This window comes from Pyxicephalus adspersus, chromosome 3 (assembly GCF_032062135.1).
Source record: "Pyxicephalus adspersus chromosome 3, UCB_Pads_2.0, whole genome shotgun sequence".
Classification (NCBI taxonomy): domain Eukaryota; kingdom Metazoa; phylum Chordata; class Amphibia; order Anura; family Pyxicephalidae; genus Pyxicephalus; species Pyxicephalus adspersus.
The window spans coordinates 90634211-90655434 of NC_092860.1; the positions used below are offsets into that span (position 1 = coordinate 90634211).

Here is a 21224-nt window from a genome sequence, read left to right on the forward strand (position 1 = left end):
ATCACTGACTGCAAAATGTACAGAATGTAATTGGCTAAAAAGGTGTGTATGCTGCAAGTAAGATCAGCTTATCAGGTATGAGTTGGTTAGCTGTCATTGTGATTCCTAAGGTTTCTTTGTTTCTAATTCTGAGTATTTTAAGGTAAATAATTCTGATATTTGCCAAAAACTTTTCTTAGACTTAATAGTGTATTATAGACTGATTGCATAAGTCTTTTTTCCAAAGAACAGCTTAGCTAATGTGACTAGCATGCACTACGAGCATCCACTGTGCAATCCTAATTCTTGAGTCATTGTTGTGTATTTGTTTTTAACATTAGATGACAGTCTGTGTTCCATCATTGATATTTGTAGGATGGCTGGAAGGTGCTGGAAGTAATCCTTCAGCAGACAATGTTTTTTGTGATGACATGTTCCAGTGCCTTGTACTGTCATTTGTATAGTATGCTTCCTTGTTTCCAAAAATAAAGACGTTTTAAAAATTACAACTCTAACATTAGAAGATTTATTTTTACAACAGCCAAATGTCAGTAATGTACAAAGATAAAAAAAAATTGGACTTAAAATAAGCTGCCAAACTCAATCTTAGTAGCCTATACTCTTTCTCGATATTTATGCAGATTTTTTTTTCACATTGCAACAGTTCAATCAGCTAACGTACACCTGCAAAATAACAAGGGCAAAGATTCGAGCACCTTAAACCAGTGTAATTAGCTGTTATTCATTTAGTCACCATGGAGACAGTATCTTTGGCAGTGATAACAAATATACTTAAAGGCTGCAGGCTTTTTACTTTCAGTTTGGCTCAGGAATAGACACGCCCTGCAGCCAGCATCAAAGACACACAGGCTGCAGTCAGCATCAAAGACACGCTGCAGCCAGCATAAAGGACACACACGCAGGATCAGATATCTGGAGCTATCTCGGTGAGTACTTTTTTAATTTACCGGTATGTATGCTTTTATTTTCTTTTTCTCCTAGGTCTTATTTTTTCGGGGTAGGTCTTATATTAGGGCAGGTTTACAAAATAGTGCTAGGTCTTACTTTCGGGGTAGGTCTTTTTTTCGGGGAAACACGGTACACACATTTTATTAGGAGTGGCTATCTCAATAATGGGCACACACAATATTATAAAGACATTTGGCACTGGTTGTAATAGAGAGGTATCAGGCAGTGCATGTTGTAGAGACATGTGCACTGTGCAAAGTATAGTAAGTTACTGGAGACACATTTATATATAAGATGGTAATAGAGAAGCAAAAACACAGTAAATCTATAAAGGTAAGGGAAATTTGTGCAAATCCCTGTAATACATACCCTGAATAAAATGTGTGTAATAGGGTGGCATGACGGTAATTTGTGTTGATAGTGTAATGTTACCTGTGTGCACTAGGGTAAAGATTACACTGGTAGTGTTGCTTGACTTTGCCTTAGTTTCATGATAATTCATTCAATTGATTTAGCAGCTGAATTTGAATCAAAATAAAGTAAAATAGACTCTGGAGCGCTTGTACAGCAGTTGCTAGGGAAATGGGAAAATAGGAATAAAAAATCTGCATGTGTGAAGAACACTGTGCAATAAAAATCTTTATAACCATGGGGATTGCCATTTTATGAAGCTTTGAGGGCAACATGGGAGAGGCAACAGTCCTACAGGGAGACTTATTACAGTAATGGGCAACTACATATACTCTGGTGTAAAATTCTTTTAAATCAAATTTTTGAAGAATCAAGTATTCTACAAAGGAAAATGATTTCATCATCTGGCCAATCAAGATGGTCAAAGATCGCAAGGAGGAAGAGAAGATAAAAAAAGATGGCAGTGTCCTGCCATGGAACAGGAACAGCTGAAAATATTGGGTTTAGTTTCACTTTAATAGTTGCTAGGGATGGATGTACATGATCTGAAAGCTTTACATTACACCTTGGTAAACTCTGTTAGATGAAAAAACAGAGGAACTAGCCACTCTTTGGGTGGTTTGTTGTCACATATGTATTATTATTCTCATGCATGCGATTACCCATAGTGCTGCTTATTTTCCACAGGTACCAGAGACTAATGGAGGACTTGGGGAACCAAACAACCTAGCTGCATGTTTTTTTTTGAGGTGTGGGTGAAACTGGGGAGAATGTGCAAACTTTTTTCAGAAAGTGTCATGGACCCAGCGCTGAAGTAGTTAGCCACTGAGCCATCTGTGACCCCATTTCTTTTCTTGACATTCCACAAAATTGTGTGATGTTTACAAAAGAAAATTAAAATTCTGTAGCAGGTGTGCATAAATTCCAAATGTTTAAATTAAGGTTAAGAACAGAATAGAGGTTCAGTGTAATATTTTAAGCAAGCAATTTAGAGAAGAGTCATGTGATGTAATCTTGTTACAGGTAAGATTTTTGCAGATTGCTTTTTCTTAAAGCATTGGCTTGTAAATAATTTTATTATTGATAGCGAGATTAAAACAAAAATGTTTTTACATACTTTAAAGAAGAAATATGCACTGATCAATCACCAGCAGGGTGCCTATTATAAATAATGGTTGCTGTGCTGGAAACACGCAGAGAATGACAGCCTTGGGGATTTAACCTGATGTATTATTTGTTATGGCATACACATTTAAAGAATATTTTTTTTCAATGCTTTTGCCTTTTTTAGCTTTATATAACAATATAATCAAAACACATACAGAAGATTAAAGCATGAAACCAATCATTTTTATGGGATGCCAATGTATCTTGCTATCAAAGGGTAAACAATTGTTACAAAAAATTACCTTTCTTTTAGCCTTGAGTTGTTCATGATATTTATCAGAGGTATCTCCAGGTATTTCTCCACCCCATAGAGTAATTCCAACAATGGTATATGTTATTCCCATGACAAGCAATGGGAAGCAATACACAAACAACACCACAATGATTTGATATCTGGAAAATAAACAAGTAATGCACAATAAGTATTTGGGTTGCAATGTCACAACAGACAAACTGAATAATAACAACACATTCCTACTGGTATTTGGTGCACTTGTTATTTCTTTTTAGTGTGTGTTCCAGAAGAGTCTGTAATATTCTGTAAAGTCTAACCTGCCTATTTTTTATCATACCTGGTTCCTCCTTGGGCCCCTCAATAAACCTTTTTATTTTGATTACATACCCTATTTAATAATGGGTAAAAAATGAAAAGATTTGTCTTGATAAAATGTCATTCGGGAGAAATCAGTATTCCTAGAAAGTCTGCATTCACATGTAGACTGCTCTAGGTAATGCCCATATGTGATGCTGACTCTCCATGATAGAAAAAATGAAAGTACAGTGAATTAAATTGTGGGTCAAGAATAGTAAGGCTGGGGAGGAATGGGCTAGATGATGATGGATGTTCTCAAGCCGAATAAACAAGTTCAAATCTAATGCAAGTAAACTTAACAATGAGTTTTAAGAGTCTTGAATTTTGAGTACAGGTTTGCTTTAAAGCACAACTAAATGTTCCTGAATGACAATCTAATGTTCAAAATACAGCTATTATATGACGCACAGTCCTCTTTAAGGAAATAAGAAAGTTTTTTTACCATCCAGTGTTGAAAGTTTCAGCAACAGTGGCAGGACCCAAAAAACAGGAGCTAGGTATAGCCAGGTGATGATTGACAACCTATAGAATGGGTTGTAAGTGGTGCAGATGTGATCTGTGATGGAGTCGGGTTAAGGGGGGAGGTAAAGGAGCTTTGTGTTTTTTTGAGGTGAGGGGAGGGAGGGTTGACCAAAGGGAGTTGCAGAGGGGCTGAGTAGAGCTAGTTTAGAGAGGAAGGGGTTTCATGGGGGCAGAGGTTATAAGAGGTGGAGATGGCCTGCAGAGGTTAACAGTTGTATAGGGGAGGTTACAAAAGGTACAGGAATAGTTAGTGATATGGGGAGCTACAGGAGTTGCAAGAGTGACCAGATGGGGAGGAGAATTGCAAAAGAGAGAGAAGAGCAATGGGTAAGAGGGTAATAGACTGAGTACCAGGCTATTTTAATAAATCTCTACTTTAAGTTAGGTTAAAATTGATAATTCTATCTATACTCTATGAAAGGGTTTCTCAACCAGGGTTCCTCCAGAGGTTATTAGTGGTTCTTCAAGCAATGAACAGTTTGTTACTCTTGGAGTAGTTTAAGTGTCACTAATGATCTTTTTGGCTATTTCTAAGGGTGACATTCTTCTCAATTACCATCAATGCAACAGGCATTCTTCCCACTGACCACCAAAACAATGTACTGTGAGCTGTGGATATAGTAATTATAGCAGGGGTTCACTGGAGACATGAATGTTATTTCAAAAGGTTCCATATGTTAAAAGCATCAAGAAACACTGCTCTATGGGGTCTAATTCTAAAGCAGTGAATCTATGATTTAGGTGGGGAATCTTCCAGGCCCAGGTGCTCTAACAGCAATAATTGATTCTCCACCAAGCAATATTTCAGTGAATGTCAGAATCTTTATAAATAGACCCCTATATGCAGAAAAGCATTGTGGTATCCGGTTTTTACAAATGATTGTGCTGAGGTTTAAATGTGTCTATTCTGAAATGCGTCTGTAAGATTTTTGTTCATGGATTCAAGGACTGTGGCACTTGTGCTATGTAGGTTAAGACTATAGATAGCTTTGTCCCTTTAAACTCCTTATCTGAGCAGTCAACCTACACACACAGTTTGGCTTGTAGTACTGCATCATTTTTCTAATTCAATTACCCAGAAAAATATACATATTTTGATCACCCTGCGGGCATATAACTACAGAAATGCTGCCCCTATCCCTTCCTATATGAGAGTAGCAACTCTGCCCCGAATTTAGTAGCAGTGCAGCATTGTTGCAATACCATCATAAGAAGCTGCATCAGATAGGCTTTACTGGCAGGTTAACATCTGCCATAATTATATTTTAATTAGCTATGTCCATAGCAAGCATTTTCATTAAAAGCAAATGATTCACTATAAATTGTGCCTCTTCAAACTCTCCCTCTGCAGTTCTCTAGGAAGGTATTATTACAAATACATATTGAATATACTTGTTGATTTTCTCCTTATGATACAGCAAGTCTTGGGGATAGCTGGGAGATTTAAGAAGAGAATTAATCTGGGTTCTTTCAAAAGGCTGCCATTGAGAGGCATGATTTCTGTGACAGTTGCACCATATCTCATTATACAGCTCTCTAAGGCCATCACACTGAATTGAAAATTTAATTGACAAATGTATTGTAACCATCATTTTTATTCGATCTATTCCAAAACTAAACCTCCACTAGTATTACTTCAAAGAGGTATGATTTAAAGTTGAAAATAACTAATATACTCCATATGAATTTCTTAGGTTCTGCAAATGAAACTGATCACCGTTATATAAAACTTTTCACATTGCACTTCAACAGGCAATGAGGTTCTATTTCCATACCAGGTTTTCATTTTCTATAAGTGATTATTGTGTGGCCTATTATGCTTTCACCCAACTTTTACCCAAAATGTATACATTTTATAACTAGGCTTCGTTTAGAAAATGCAATAATCATGAGCAAAAGGTAACAAACATTTTATAATTGAATCCAATGTGAACATTCTGGGTAAACGTTGGGAGGAAAACATGGGTGAAAACAATAATAAACAAACCCCAGTGAGATAAAAATGTACCCATATATAACCAAATATCTTAATTTAAACAGTTGCTTACGTTAACTTTTTTCCATATCCTGGCCATACAAGCAGACAGAGAGTCCTTCTTGGTGTCACTTTAATTTCCGAATAAAGGCACTGAGGGAAAGCCAGCACGAATGCAAAGACCCAAATGCTTCCTATGACTACCTTTGTGGAGGTTGCAGACAGACGTGGTTTCAGTGGATTAATGATAGCCATGTATCTGGGGGTAGAAAACATAAATGTTTTAATCACTTTTTTTGGCATTAGTGAAAAGAAAAAATCTTAAAACATTTCCATATGAGTCCATTTTTCTAATTGAGGAAATGTCAGATTCCTTGTTTTATAAATAGAGCCCTTTAATATTAATAATTAATAAAACAGTCCCCTATAATTGCTCCTATATTAAATTATGCCAGTCATAGTCATTAACAAACAGTGTGTATGAAGTTCGACAAACATTCAATGTATGTGAATTATTTTGTAATTTAAAATGTGTTCTTCAGGAAAATAAAACAACAGTGAACCTCACATTTAACACCAAGTTTGCTTTCCTAAAAAAATCAAAGACTGCTACTTCTATGACTACTTTAAAGTAGAGCCCCAAGTAAAAAATGAACTGGAATCTGAAGTTGAGTTAAGACAGCATATAGGATGAGAAATTGTGGGGGACATCAGCAGTTATCCTGCTCATTCACAATCTATTCACATTCAATAGTAGATCGGTTACATGGCAGTGAAGAAACCTGATAGTGATAGTAAATAGCAGTTTGGCTACCTTGGCAGTATAGCAAAAATCTTAAGAATTAATGTACAGAACAAATACAGTAGTACCTCGTTATAAGTCTGCTTTGGAATAAGTCCAACTTGGTATAGGTCCTGTTTGGACATGAAAAATTTTGCTTGGTATACAGCCTTTGTGCTAGAACTTGTATTGGCCAAAATGAGTCACAACCCACTACCCTTATTTACCTCTCTCGAGACAAAGCCACGACTGGCCACGAGCGTCAGTATACCAGTTGCTACCATTCAGTGAACAACATGCGCTATAATGCTCTGTGAATTACATAACATCTTCTCCCTTCTCAGCACCATCCTAGTAGGCACTCGACTCTTCTCAGCAAAAGTGAGGTTATATTTTAATTTGTGTACTGTTTTACTGATTATTTTATGATTTACTGATTATTTTATGAGATGTAACATTGCAAAGCGAAAAGTGGAATGAATGAATGTGATGAGTAATTTTGTCTAAGCTGGGTTGGTATAATCATAGGAGACTTGATTACGTAAGAGCCCTGGCCTTTTTGCCCTTCCAGGTGACACTGTCGATAAACAAGACAAATGAGGTCAAAAAGTAAAAGAATAGGAAAATAAAAAGTGTTTTTTATTCCCTAAATGCACAATATAGATTGCACTGCACTTTCAGAACTTTCTCTGCTAATCAAACTAAAAATCACCTATTACTAATAATTGTATTACCCGTTTAGGAATTTCACTGAACAGTTTTTGCCAAAAGAGTTTATAAATTTACAGCTATAAGCTTTGTGGTTTCTTTGTTTACTGATTCTAAACCTAGCATTAGACAATATTGAAATCTGCTTGGAGGGATTGTTGGATACATGGTTGCTAGTTCAGTTATCCACACGAGTTTTGTAAATTCTTCTATAAAATCTACAACATTTCTAAATCTCCTGATTGAGATATAAATATTTGTTTAATGAGCAAGAGCATTGTTTTTAAATGTGCAGTTACACTGTAATAGGGCTACAGATTTTTACATATATAAACCTAAGGCTACGTACACACATTAGATTTTGGTCATTGAAAAAGATCTTTCACGATCCTTTTCAACAACATAGGATTGAAAAATGCATGAATAGGCGCTGTATGTACAGCGCCATTCTGCTCTATTGAGAAGGGAGGGAGGAGAATGACCATGAAGCTCCCCGCTGCGCTCTCTCCCCTTCACTTGTATTACGATCATTTGTTGTTCATGAACAACATCGCATGAGTGCTGTACACATGCCAGATTCTCATCTGATACTGTCCCTCAGGCGATTAATTACTATTGCTTTTTAGTTAGGTTTTTCTCTATTCAATAATCCATTAGGATCCATTTCCTCCCATTTACTGGCAATGGTTCATAAGACACTTCAAGGCCCCTAGTTGGTCCAAAGTGGTGAAATGAGTCTGAGGTCTGGTCGGTATGATAGAGGACTGGGTAGGAATTGTTATTATTTCAGTTGACTTTTAGATCAAGAATAAGGATTCAACTAAATTTATAAAATGGTGGAACATGTATTTTTCCACTTAACATGTATTTTTTCACTTAACAGAGCTGCTTTTGTGTTCACTTTTTGTTTCAAATGTTCAAGAAAATCCCTTTTATTTGTAGGCACTGTTGAAATGAACGTTAAGTATTGTTAACTTGTTCAAATATGCTAGAAAAATAGTTTACATGAGATGTGCTTACCATTTCGCATAACTGTGAACTTGAAAAATATGTGGCTCCTAATGCTGATTTGTAATTAATATTTAGCCCTAACCATAAGCCAGCATCACAGAGTACACAGTGTACAATAAAACGAATTTGCAGGCTTACACATTGGGAATGTCCAGGGAACAGTCATCTCCAGCTGGTCTCAACTCATGGCACACACAGTCAAGGGTGGCTGTTAATATTAGTGAATTATTTATGTTCCATTAAATAATTTTTACATGGTTTATGTACAATATATAGGTAAATCACATTTACAAGAGTGAATAGAAAAGTATTAGGAAAACAAAAATTAAAGTGTCTAGAGAAGCCCAATGTGCCCAGTTCTATATTATTAAACATAAAAAAATAAAGTAATTCATGTTTTGACTATATATAACTAGACAGCTACAGCTAAAATACTTTTACTTCCTAAAAGCTATTATAGTTAAACATATTGTGTTGTTGCCTACTTGCATTTCTTTATTTTTAATGATAAACAATTCAATATTTTTCAGGCAAATATTACTGTCTACAACCAATACATGGGATGCCCTAAACTATAGTAACAGCTTTCTAAAAGTCTGAAGAGCTGGCATGATCTGATCTGAAGGTCAGATTGAACACAAAATGCAGAATCAGACACAGTAGACACAAGTTAAGCTGCGTACACAAGTCCAATTTTTATCGTTGGAAATGAACGACGAACGAACGACGAACGACCGATTGGCCAAAAATCGTTTGTAAAAAAAGTAACCAACGACGCCGACGAACGAGGATAGTCGTTGGAAATGAACGACCGGACCGGCACGATCGTGTTGTTATCTGTATGTACAGGATCGGTGCTATACGATCGTTCGCAGATATCGTGCAGGATCGTTCGTCGTTCGTTTACAAACGATAAAAATTGGAAGTGTGTACGCAGCTTTAGACTTACTCAATGATATACAGGGAGAGTGTCTAGGAAACGCTGTATGCTGTTTGAAAATGTTGTTTTTATCATAAAGCCCTCAATGCTTTCCCAAAAAAATATTATAGATGCATTATTGTTTATTTGTAAATTTAAATATGTATAAACATAATAAACCAACAGTTAATCACTTGAAATGTACAGTAAATGAATTTTCCCTTTAAAATATATTTAAATAAATTAAGGACGTTACTGATTTAATAATCTTCACAATTTAGCAGTTTTAAATAAATTAAACTTTAGTAGCTAGAATGATAAAAGAAAGTCTTCAATTCAATACTTTTAGGAAAACAGAATCACACTTCAGGGAAAATAATGAAAAGTGAAACTCTTAATAAATATGCCCAAAAATGAAAAAAACTACTTGACAGAATACATACACATGAAACAGCTGTCAAATCACATCCCTGATTCTTTGAAGAATTTAGATTTTTAAGGTGATTTAAGGATGTAGCTTGCCATCTGTAAAAATAAATAAAAATTCCTGCTGCTATTTCTGTAATTCACACTTAATTGGAGTACTAAAATGAGTTTACTCCATGCAGAGAGCTTATTTGAACCAAGGAGGTTTACTGTTCATTACAGAAAACTGACAAGAATGTCATGAAAAGCAAGTGTACTTTTATATCAATGCTAAGACTTTAGGTTATTTCCTAAGATTTAAGATGGACTGCCTTTCTTTGTCCATGCTTTAGAACTGAAGAGCATAACGTGAATGACAGGAGACATCTACCCAATTCAGATTTTTCCTTTGATGTTATAATTAAAGTGCAGCTAGTCTTAGATGCAACCAATCTTGGAAGACATTAATCCTTCTGAACATCGGGTACTTTGCTTACATCTCACAAGTTTTTGCTCTTTTACATTTTGGTTTGAAGTAGAAACTTCTTTGAGCTTAAATATTGTAACAAGCACTTCCATAAAGTGTTAAATGTAGGAGTGTATTGTATTTCAGTGCAGTTTGGAAAAACTATTTGTAATAGCAATCATAATAGTAATTCTCGCTCAATGAAGGGGGGGGGGGGAGGGGGAGAACGACAGAGCGGCATCCTGCTGCACACTCTTCCTCTTCACTTACATTACGATTGTTAGTTGTCCATTGTCCGCGGATCCGCCAGGACGGTAATTCGGACAATGGGCAAAGGGCGCTGTACACACAGATTCTCATCAGATATCGGCCCTGAGCCGATTATCAGACGAGAACCATTGCAAGTGTGTATGTAGCCTAAGAAAATCTTTCACTGAGATCTGACAACAATATGCAGTATAAAGAAAAGAAAATCTTGCAAAACCAATTCTGCCAACATATCACATACTATATATACCAAGATTTTTTTTTGTCCTCAAAATGCCATTGGAAAAGGGATCTTGGTTTACATTTGTGTGACACCTAGTGATATGGAACTGCATTTGTCTCTGGTTTAAAGACAAGCTGTTGCTAACAATTTCATGGAGGACAGAGCACTATCAACTGGTGCCCAACAATAATACACAAAAGATCACTTAGAAGCAAATGACCCATTATAACCAAATAAAAAGTACAAACTACTTCAACCGATAAATAAATGATATACAGGCTGAGAATGTGTGTTTTTAATTTTTTTCCCTAATAAATAAATGTTTTTTTTTCAAATATGTATTTTATATTTTAGAAAAGTATATTCAGATCAGTTTATGTTTGAGTATATATTATAAAATGATATATTAGTATATGATATTTTATAATGATTGCCAATTCAATGCATTTTGTCAAAATGAGTTATTTGCAATGGCAAGAAAACTATTTTTACTCATTTTAAAAGTATGAATATTATTAAAGGAAGCTAGCAACAAGCATTGCATGCATCAGATCCAGCAAATACCTTTCACTGTAGAGAAATACATGTGTACGTGTTCTGAAAGTTTAAAGATACAGGTGTGGAAAATAATTTGTTGTCTAGCAGCAACAGTATACTAGTGGGCCTTGAATTTTACAATTTTATGATGAGATGAGTAAATCAATCAACATTTGCGCTGTTGACAATTTCAATTATTACTTCTTCTGCCAATAAATATACATTCACAAATTATTTTTATTCCTTTTCAATGCACCATTTTGTAGCACAGCCTCACTGCATGTCACAGTTATCCTTTTTTTCTATGAGTGTCTAATTACTCTTTTTGATGGGCCATCATCTTTACATCTACTCTCACCTCCCCACATAAACTTTTACGCATACACCAAAGCTATGTCACTTATGTCACACCACTGAGTTTTCTTTGGCTGCTGATATCACATCCAAGATGGCGGCACCTAGCAGTAGTCTCAGTTTTTTTACAGGTAAATCGCATTAAGTTATTTTAAATGCACAAAAAATTTTACTGGAAGATTCCTATAACTATAAGAAAATAAAAACTGATTAATGCAGGCCCAATGCAGGTAAGAAGAAGGTCAACATAATCAATCAAAATAAATCTCAATTATCTCGAGTGTCAAGCTGATCAACAAAGTCCCAAAGCTTTATGTTACTGGCCCTTAGAGCAAAATCTGCCAGCATGGGTCATTAGCTTTATTAACAAAAGTATATTTTAAAAATATCTATATTCATGACTTTTTTTTATATAGCCTGACCAATTTTTGTAGTATTGACTATATATGACTACATATGAAGTATTTGTATAATGTGTATGCAAAATATTTTCTGATTTTTAAAATTTTTGACCACTTCAAACCACTTCATTAAACCAACAACTTGGCTATCTGTTCACTTGGCTATATTCATTAGCCTTAGGATTGTTACTACCCCAATGGAATAAATGCTATAATTGTACCTCTCTCTTTTATTGTCTTAGATCACTTAATCAATGTTGCTGAACTAATAAAAATGTTTCCATCTGGAGTTGTTACATATGTTCTATGATGGAGAAAAAGTACTGCTGCTTTATGGCTTTTCAAGTAATTCTGATTCGTTTTAGAAATAAAAAAATCAATAAAGAATTTACAATATGTTCAAAACTTATTGGCATGACTAACATACACAATTAAAAACATATTAGCTCCAGAAATAACTCCCTCTTCTTTCTTTTCACAACAGTTTGGCACAATATTGTTTTACTTCCTCTGTTTAGCGGCCGAATAGGACAATAGTTTGAGTAACTGTTTTGAAGCTCCCCGTAGCTATCTTTTGGAAAGAAAACATATGTTATCATGTAAAGAACAAAATCTAAGTAATTAAAATGCTAAGCACTAAGATTGTGAGAATGAAGTTAAATGAATATCTATGTACTTAATCACTTTTTAAACATCAAGAATAGCCTGCAGACCTGCTATATCTTTGAAGCTCTAGCTTGCTGTGTGCATTGATTTGAAGGATGTTGAAGATATTTGAAGTTAACTAAAGTCTCACACTTAATATGTGTTTATACATTGTATTTTTTATTACATGAAGTGCACATGCTGTTTATTCCAGGTTTTTATGCTGGCATAGGTAAGTAACACACACCAGAAGAAATACTCTTATGCAAACCTTTGTTGCATAGGAAGTCTAGTTTCGTTAAGTGCCTAACACTGAAAGCAGTAAGACCTTTGTTTCCTGTACTGTACAGTGATAGTTAAAGATATAGATATATTGAATGATCGCTATAACAGGAAACTGGAGGTATGTTACCTGGTATGTTGCTGGAGGTGTCTTCCCCTCCCTTGAGCTTTATTAACCTCCTGGGCAGTTCTTTTCTGTCTGGATTTATATGTCTAAAAGCGGTAAATTGTCTTTCATGAAAATATATTTTACATTGTAGGCCTGTAATTCTTAGGGTGCATACACATGTGCAATAATTGTCATTGGAAATGTACGATCATTCGATAATTGTTAACCAAAAAGTGCACAATGACGCAGACGAATGAGGAATCTCACTGAAAACAAACGACCATCCCGGCAGATCTGATTGGGCAACGATCGTTCACAATCTATTGTGTGTAAGGTCGTTCAGTGATTGAGAATTGTTCTGTGATACACTTTATCCTGTAAATGTCACTTCCTGCATCGTTTGATCGATTGTTCAAATAAACAATTGTATCGTTACTGCTTGTACAGAATACGATCATTTAAAAAATTCGGGAATAATCGTGAATCGTTCATTTTCAAATGATAAATATTACACATGTGTACCTAGCCTTAGCCAAAGCTCACCGAAATATTTAAAATATTTAATACATTTAATAATAAACTTTAAAATAAAAAAAAACACAAAATCTGTTAAAACAAGGATGCATAAATAAATACTGAAACATGTAATATAACTGTATAGTAGCCTATATAATATGCAATCGCCGGGGAAGTGATCGGAAGCGATCGGAGGAGGAGGAAGCGGAGAGAGGATGGGATCAGATGGGCAGGGCACTCAACGACGCTAGTGGGACCAAGTAAGTCTTTATTCTTTCTTTTTTTTTTTTTTTAGCTACCCTGAGTGTGGCTCAGGGTTACCGCCATCAGCTGTTTTTTACCCTGAGCCACACTCGGGATTACCGCTCAGGAGGTTAAATCAGGCTCAATATGTCAACCCAATTATTGCATACCTATTTCTGTGACTTTAATTAGTCTTAATAGACCAGTGCAAGAAACACAACATGGCATAAAACAAAAAATCAGAATTCACCTTGTACTGCTCTTGCTTCACTAAAGAGAACAATGTTTGCTTTAGGTTACTGGCCTGTTGGTTAATAAACCAAAATGCATATATATCATATTTAAGCTTACTTATCTATATATGTAGTATGCAAGGATTTGGTGTAGTACAAAGCAGAAAAATGACTTTACTTTACACCTGGTTGCTTAAAACTACATAATCTCCCTAACATGTAATAGTAAAAGTAGGAATAAAATTGTAAATGCATTTTTTATAGACTTTCAGCATTACTCTGTACAGGCGAGTATTGTTGAAGATATGAAGATGCCTTAAAGCTGAACTCTGATTCACTAAAAAACTATTTTACCCTTTTAGTAGGTTCCCCTCCCCAAAGAATAAAGTAAATTGTCTGTGTATTCCAGGGGATGATGTACAGAACAAAAACTTACCTTTTTTAATTCTGCAACAGGCTGTTCTCTCCTCCAATTCTCCCTTCCCCTTACCCCAAGATTGTGCATGAGGTACAGTTTAAGGCTGATGGATTTTCATATCAGCGTTCATAACGACTAATGACGAGGCTGCTGGGAACAGGCCTGGTGAAAAAGATTTGGCTGCTCGGGACCGAGGACTAAGATAAGTGTTTCTCTTCATGTATCACCCTCTAGAAAATGATTAGTTTTCCCTTACAGTGGGTAAGGGGACCTACTGCAAGGGTATTAACAGTTCAGTTTTTAAGGTGATATTTACTGAGATGGTTACCATCAGAACCAATCTCCTACTGTAATATTAGATAAAAATGGAAGGGAACACAGATCACACTAATTACCCTCTTCAGCCCTGCTGTATCTAGGTTGAACCTCCTGAGATACCTACTCCTGATCTGAGCGAAATTGGTTCCAATAGGAACCATGTGTTGATATATTTCTTGCCAGTCCCCAGGATCGTTGAGGTGAGGTTATCCATGCGCTGTATTTCATTCCCCTCTGCAACCACAATCGCACTGGAGGGGTCTCCTCTTTCTCCAGTAGGTCAATATACATAAGGTGACTGCTGTCACCACATGCCGCAGCACTGAATTCTTATACATTTTATATGAAAAGGAGTTGTGATGAGGTGAGAGAGATATCTCACTGTCTTCCAACATGTTCTTAGACGTGCACAGTCCCAAAAAAGTGTAGTACCCTCTCCACACCAACTTGTATCCCAATTTGTCTTCATTACTAATCAAAACTTTGTGTATTCACAACATGACCCTCTCTTGCTAGGAAAAGCTAGAAAGTTACCCCCAATTCTGGTTCCCAAGCCAGGTGATATGAAGGGATATAAACAAGCTGTATTTTTTTAAAACCAGGTCAGTATTGGCAGTTTACATAATTTATCCATAAGTCCACTTTAAGAGGTATCACATCCCAACCTAATATATACTGTATGTATATGCACATATTTTTTTGACTCACTTCAGGGTAAATCATCACCCTTGCCATGAAGTAAAGTACCAGCTTTGGCCCCAAAAAAATTTAATTGACATTGACAAAGATGCATTGCTTTAACCCTTTGCTTTGCTTTATAACTACTTCTACTGCTGCTGCCTTTAGAGGTGCTGTGTGGATTAGACTGCCCAGCCCACTCTCCATGCATATATATGCTTATAGAACTTCAGTAATTCTGCATCACCAAAACTTCCAGCACTTTCAAACTTCAATTTTTCTATTCATCAAATTAAGCTTACTCTCCAAACTTTATCTGTGGGAATTATCTAATTCCATTCATTCATTTTTTTCATCACTCACTATAGAGTAAACCTTTGCTTTATGGTTGCGTTATTACCTCTTAAGAAGACCAAAGAGCGAAACGCATTGGCTTAGAAGCCGAAAAAATACATACTTCAACTTCCCCCATACCATACATGGTAAATAATTATTTATTTTGTGTATATTGACAAATGTAAGTGTATATATAAAGATGCAGTGTGTGTGTGTGTGTATACTTATATATACTCGCTCATTGTGCTTGCTAACTTATGAAGACTATGCCAGGAACACATAGACAGGCTTTCTGTTGTAGAATGAGGAGTGAGATTAAAAGGGTTATGCTTTTTTCAGCGCTGTATGAGACTTGCAGATATCCAGGAAAATTTAACATGTTCTTTAGTAAGAGTTTGTTGCTCTGGTAAGGTGTGTTTGGGATACCATTAAGAATAAATGGTAGCACAGCTCACCAAAGCATGTAATAAGCATTACTGGGTGTTGCAATGAATAACAATGAACTAGAAGATACAAGCTCCTGTTTTTTTTCCCCTTTGCTGAGTGATTAGAGATTTTCTTTGTCACATATAACTAGCGGAATGACCTTGCCTGACATGTACATTCCAGCAGTTGTACATTTGAGCTGAAAGTACAGGGGTCATGGGGGGTCCAATCTTTCTAACCTGAATTATCAGAAAGCTTGTGTATGGCTATTTCAGACACTAGAGGAGTTTACTTTTTGACCTTGTTTTAAAGATCCCGTATAGAAAAGGCACAAAAGATAAAAATTGCAAAACTTCAAAAAGAAACACAGACTGTAAAGTAAGGCAAACCCCCCAAAATAGCAAAAAGATCCGAGCAAGTATGCCCCCTAAAGGGTTGTGTTTTTTTTAGCGCTGTATGAGACTTGCAGATATCCAGGAAAATGTAACATGTTCTTTAGTATGATACCCTAAAGCAGTGTTTTTTTAACGACGGTTCTTCCAGATGTTGCAGGGTTCTTTGAACAATGAGCAATGTGTGACTATAAGGTCAGTTTAAGTGGCACCAATCATCTTTTTGGCTATCTAAAAGGGTGGCATTCTTCCCACTGGTTAGCAATGTAAGAGGCATTCTTACTACTGACCACTACATTAATGTACTGTGAGCTATGGATATAGTAATTATTGCAGGAGTTCCCTGAAGACCTGAATGTTATTTCAAGGGGTTCCCCCCATGTTGGAAAGGATGTGAAACACTGCCCTAAAGCCATATAGTACAGGCTCTGAAACTTCATCAGGCATTGAAAAGAGGCAGGAACATTCTGTCACTTTAATATATCCAACAACATGGAGATAAGCGTTCATTATCCTGAATAATGCATAAACAAATTATCAGAATCAGACTGTGTAAAAGAATATTAGGCAAAAAAAGCTCACTATAAATATCTGATTCATTTTTGGAAAATGGCCATAGTAGTGATAAATGCATCACAGCACACAGAAGAGTCAAGCATGCTATGTTTTTACAAGTGCAGTGAACATCGGTTTGTTGCTCCGGTAAGGTGTGTTTGGGATACCATTAAGAATAAATGGCAACACAGCTCACCAAAGCATGTAATGAGCATTGCTGCGTGTTGCAATGAATAATAATGAACTAGTGGATACAAGCTCTTGTTTTATTTCCCCTTTGCTGAGTGATAAGAGATTTTCTTTCCCACATATAACTAGCAGAATGAACGTGCCTAACATGTACATTCGAGCAGTTGCACATTTGTGCTTAAAATACAGGGGTCATGGGGGGTCCAATCTTTCTAACCTGAATTATCGGAAAGCTTGAGTATGGCCATTTCAGATACTACAGGAGTTTACTTTTTGACCTTGTTTTAAAGATCCAGTGTAGAAAAGGCACAAAGAAGCACTAAAAAAATCAGTGTACCGTTACAAATTTTTACCATGGCACTTCAGTGGATAGTAAGACCTTTAATAACTGAGAACATCTTGACCAGTTGTGAAGGTATTGCTTTTTATAGGTTTTATGTCCTATATTTTCTTTCATATTGTTGTTGTTGTTTTTCTTGCAGTCTTTAAACATTTAGAAATAAAATACTGCATCTGTCCAGTGGCTTTTTCAGGAACACAAATCATATTTAACACCCTTTTGTGAATAATGTTAATTGCTTTTAATTTGCCTTAGCAGGAAAGGCTGCAGAGGAAAGAGAAGAGCCTGAAGTAATCAAAGCAAGGAAGAAAATATGATTGCTTGGCTTCGAAGGGGTGGTAACAACATTTTATAGAAGTTTACTGACACCAGAAGTATTTTTTTTTTCACTAGGTTGCCTTGGATTGGATATATCATTATATATATAAATATATATATATATATATATATATTGATATATTGATTGATATATATATATATATATATATATATTTATACATACTGCATGCTGATTGATTCTTTTAGAAGTCAGAGTTCATTCTTCTCTCCCTCTTTTTTCCTTTAACCTTAAAATTGACCATCATTTTTTTTAAGATAATACCTTTTGTAAACTGTTTACAGTAAATTGTAACTGAGGTTTCATTCAACATTTTTGTGGATAAATTGACAATAAGTAAATACTAGAGCTATGATATTGGTTAATTTTGACAGATGGCGGATCCATACTGAAAACTAATCAACCACCCTAAGTGCCATTAAACCAGTGATGCACTTACATGTCAAACAGATAAAGAGTACATTTGTCATTATAATTATTACTAATTGAATGGCTATTGCTCTAACCACAATCCCATTTTCTCCTAAATAGTACAAGGTGATAATACAATATATTTTTTTAATTGCAACGCAGTTTAACATTCGGATTATTTAGGTTGAAGTTGATTGCAATTGATATGGCAACGCTTTTATTAATTACTTATTATTTTACTCTAATTGCGTATGATAATGGTTTGAGTTAAAATGTGCACTAGAAATGAGTTGCTAAATACGTTTGTAGTGAAAACTTGCCATTTAAAAGTACTAGATTTATATATATCGTGATCATCATTTCATTGTAAATTAAGTTTAACTTAAAATTTTATAATGGTTTGGTGACAACAGTTTAATATGTTTTTATTTTGATCAACTGACACATTAAAATAATAAGCAAAATTATTCAGAACTATTAACTGTTATTCAAAGCTCAGTATACACAATGGGAGTAACACCCTTCTTAGAAACATTAGGGTTTGCCTGCCTCAGAGGTAATTATGTTTAAAAAGAAAGGAAAAAAAAAGACTTGTTTTTTGCTGGCAGAAATCAAATTTATATTTGGCATAGCAGTAGGAATGCCAATAAGTAGGTGAGTATACAATAAGTACAATTCAATACTGAGTACATATGATGAAAGAGGCTTCCACCTAGAAACTGACAAGGGGAAATGCCTTTAGTGCTAGACATAAGCCGCCTAAATAAAAGTACTAAAAGAGTCTGGATGGTAATCATCTCCATCCGGACGAGTTTTGCCGGTAGGGCTTCTTCAGTGGATGGATAGCGACCATTAATGGGACTGTAAGTTCATAACCAATCTCTGTAGGGTTTACTGGATAATAGTAATGGTTTGTTTAGGGGTAAAGAAAAGTCCCTAGGGCGGTAATGGCTTCATCAAAAGTTCCCACAGGAGGAGAGGAAACAGTTAATAGTGGTAGTGTCAGCAATGAAATATTGGTAGGAATCACCTATGAACTAGGTTACTTGTAGCTGTTATTCAAAACTATAAATTATAGCTATTATTGAGCATTTTTAATGTTTTTTAGTGGTCTGCTTTATTCTTACTTTGCAGAGCCAATGATTTATCTTACATAATTATTTTACTTTCCGTATTGGAGTCTGCTATAGGCCCCCCAGTGCCAAGGAAGAAATAGAGAATCAACTACTAGCACAGATGGAAAAAGCAGCAAAAAGTCCAAATGTTTTGATCATGGGAGATTTCAACTACCCTGACATTGACTGGAATAATGGCACAACAGGAAAAGGGAGGAAAGTTGTGAATTTAATACTAGATAATTTTATGGAACAGTTTATAGAATCCCCAACTAGAAATGATACTCTGCTGGACCTAGTTCTTTCTAACAATGCAGAGCTGATAACAAATCTGCAAATAAAAGAGAGAAAGAGAGATAAAAAGAGAATCTAGGTAGCAGTGACCATAATATGATTTAATTTAACGTAAGTTGTAGACAGGAAGCAAAAACAGGAAAGATAAAAACATTTAATTTTAGGAGAGCAAATTTTTCATTGTTAAGAGCGGCCTACTGTAACTTGACTGGGAGACAATATTGTCCTCAAAGAACACAGAACACAAATGGGAATGTTTCAAGTCTGTTCTACAAAAGCACACTGTAAAATATATTCCAATAGTTATTACGTTTAAGGGGCTTAAACTAAAATATATGTGGCTCACAGCTGATAAAAAAGCCATAATGAACAAGAAAAGGGCATTCCAAAAATTTAAAAATGAAGGATCACCTTCATCGCTTGAAATTCATAAAGAATATACCAAAAAATGTAAAAAGGAGAATAAATGTGCAAAACTTCAGAATGAAAGACAGATTGCAAAGGAAAGTAAGGCAAACACCCCAAATTTTTAGCAAAAAGATCAGATCCAAGCACATATACCCCTTAAAGGATGTCTCCGGGTTTGTAACTGGGGAAAAAAGAATAGGCAGATTTACTAAACACTTTTTTATAGCTCTGTGTACGCGAAGGAAAATGGCAGAGCTCAAGTCCAAATTCATAATAGCAATGTCACTGCCTTAAGTGGTTCACAATGGCTCCTAACTGATATGATATAGAAACAGTTGGGCAAAATTAAGGTTGACAAAGCACCAGGACCTGATGGATTATATCCACATGTCCTCAAAGAGCCGAGCTTAGTAATTTCATAGCCATTATTTCTAATTATAAGAGACTCTTTAGTCACTGGCAAGGTACCGATGGATTGGCGTAGGGCCAGTGTGGTTCCTATCTTCAAAAAGTGAGCAAAGTCATTACCAGGTAACTAAAGACCGGTTAGTTTAACGTCCATAGTCGAAAGGTCTTAGAGAATTTGATAAAATCCACATAGAGTAGTTTCTGCTGGAAAATAATATTATAAGTGATAGTCAGCATGGCTTCAAGAAAGACAGAAGTTGTCAAACAAATTTACTCTCTTTTTATGAGGAAGTAAGTAAACAGGTAGACAGTGGAGTAGCAGTTCATATAGTGTACTTGGACTTTGCTAAAGCATTTGACACTGTACCGCACAGACGGTTAATATGCAAGTTAGGGTCGATAGCTTTAGAAAAGTCAATGTGTAAATGAATAGAGAACTGGTTTAAAGATCGCATCCAAAGAGTTGTAATTAATGATTCATGCTCTGGATGGTCTAAGGTTATTAGTGGTGTACCCCAGGATTCAGTGTTGTGACCTTTACTGTTTAATGTCTTTATAAATGATATAGAGGGATATTTTTGGGAATAAAAGTACAATTTCTGTGTTTGCAGATGACACCAAACTATGTAATGGAAATAAATCCATAAAGGATGTCTATAATCTACAAGCAGATCTGGATGTACTGTTTGATTGGGCAACCAAGTGGCAAATGATATTTAATATAGATAAATGTAAAGTTATGTACTTCGGGGCTAACAACATGCATGCTTTATACTGTCTAGGGGGAATACATTTAGGGGAGTCAGAAATGGAAAAGGATCTGGGGGGTCTGGTAGTTCATATACTTATTAATAGCATGCAATGCCAAGCTGCAATATCTAAAG

At 35.6% G+C, this 21224-nt stretch overlaps 1 protein-coding gene across 1 annotated transcript in view; it reads right to left on the reverse strand.

Moving 5' to 3' along the window:
- Positions 1-21224, reverse strand: part of TACR3 (tachykinin receptor 3) — a 74349-nt gene that overhangs the window by 33196 nt on the left and 19929 nt on the right. Inside the window, exons 2-3 of the mRNA XM_072405650.1 lie at positions 5689-5874; positions 2769-2919 (exon numbers count right to left, since the gene is read on the reverse strand). Coding sequence (XP_072261751.1) covers positions 2769-2919; positions 5689-5874 — 337 coding nt within the window. The remainder of the gene's footprint in view (positions 1-2768; positions 2920-5688; positions 5875-21224) is intronic.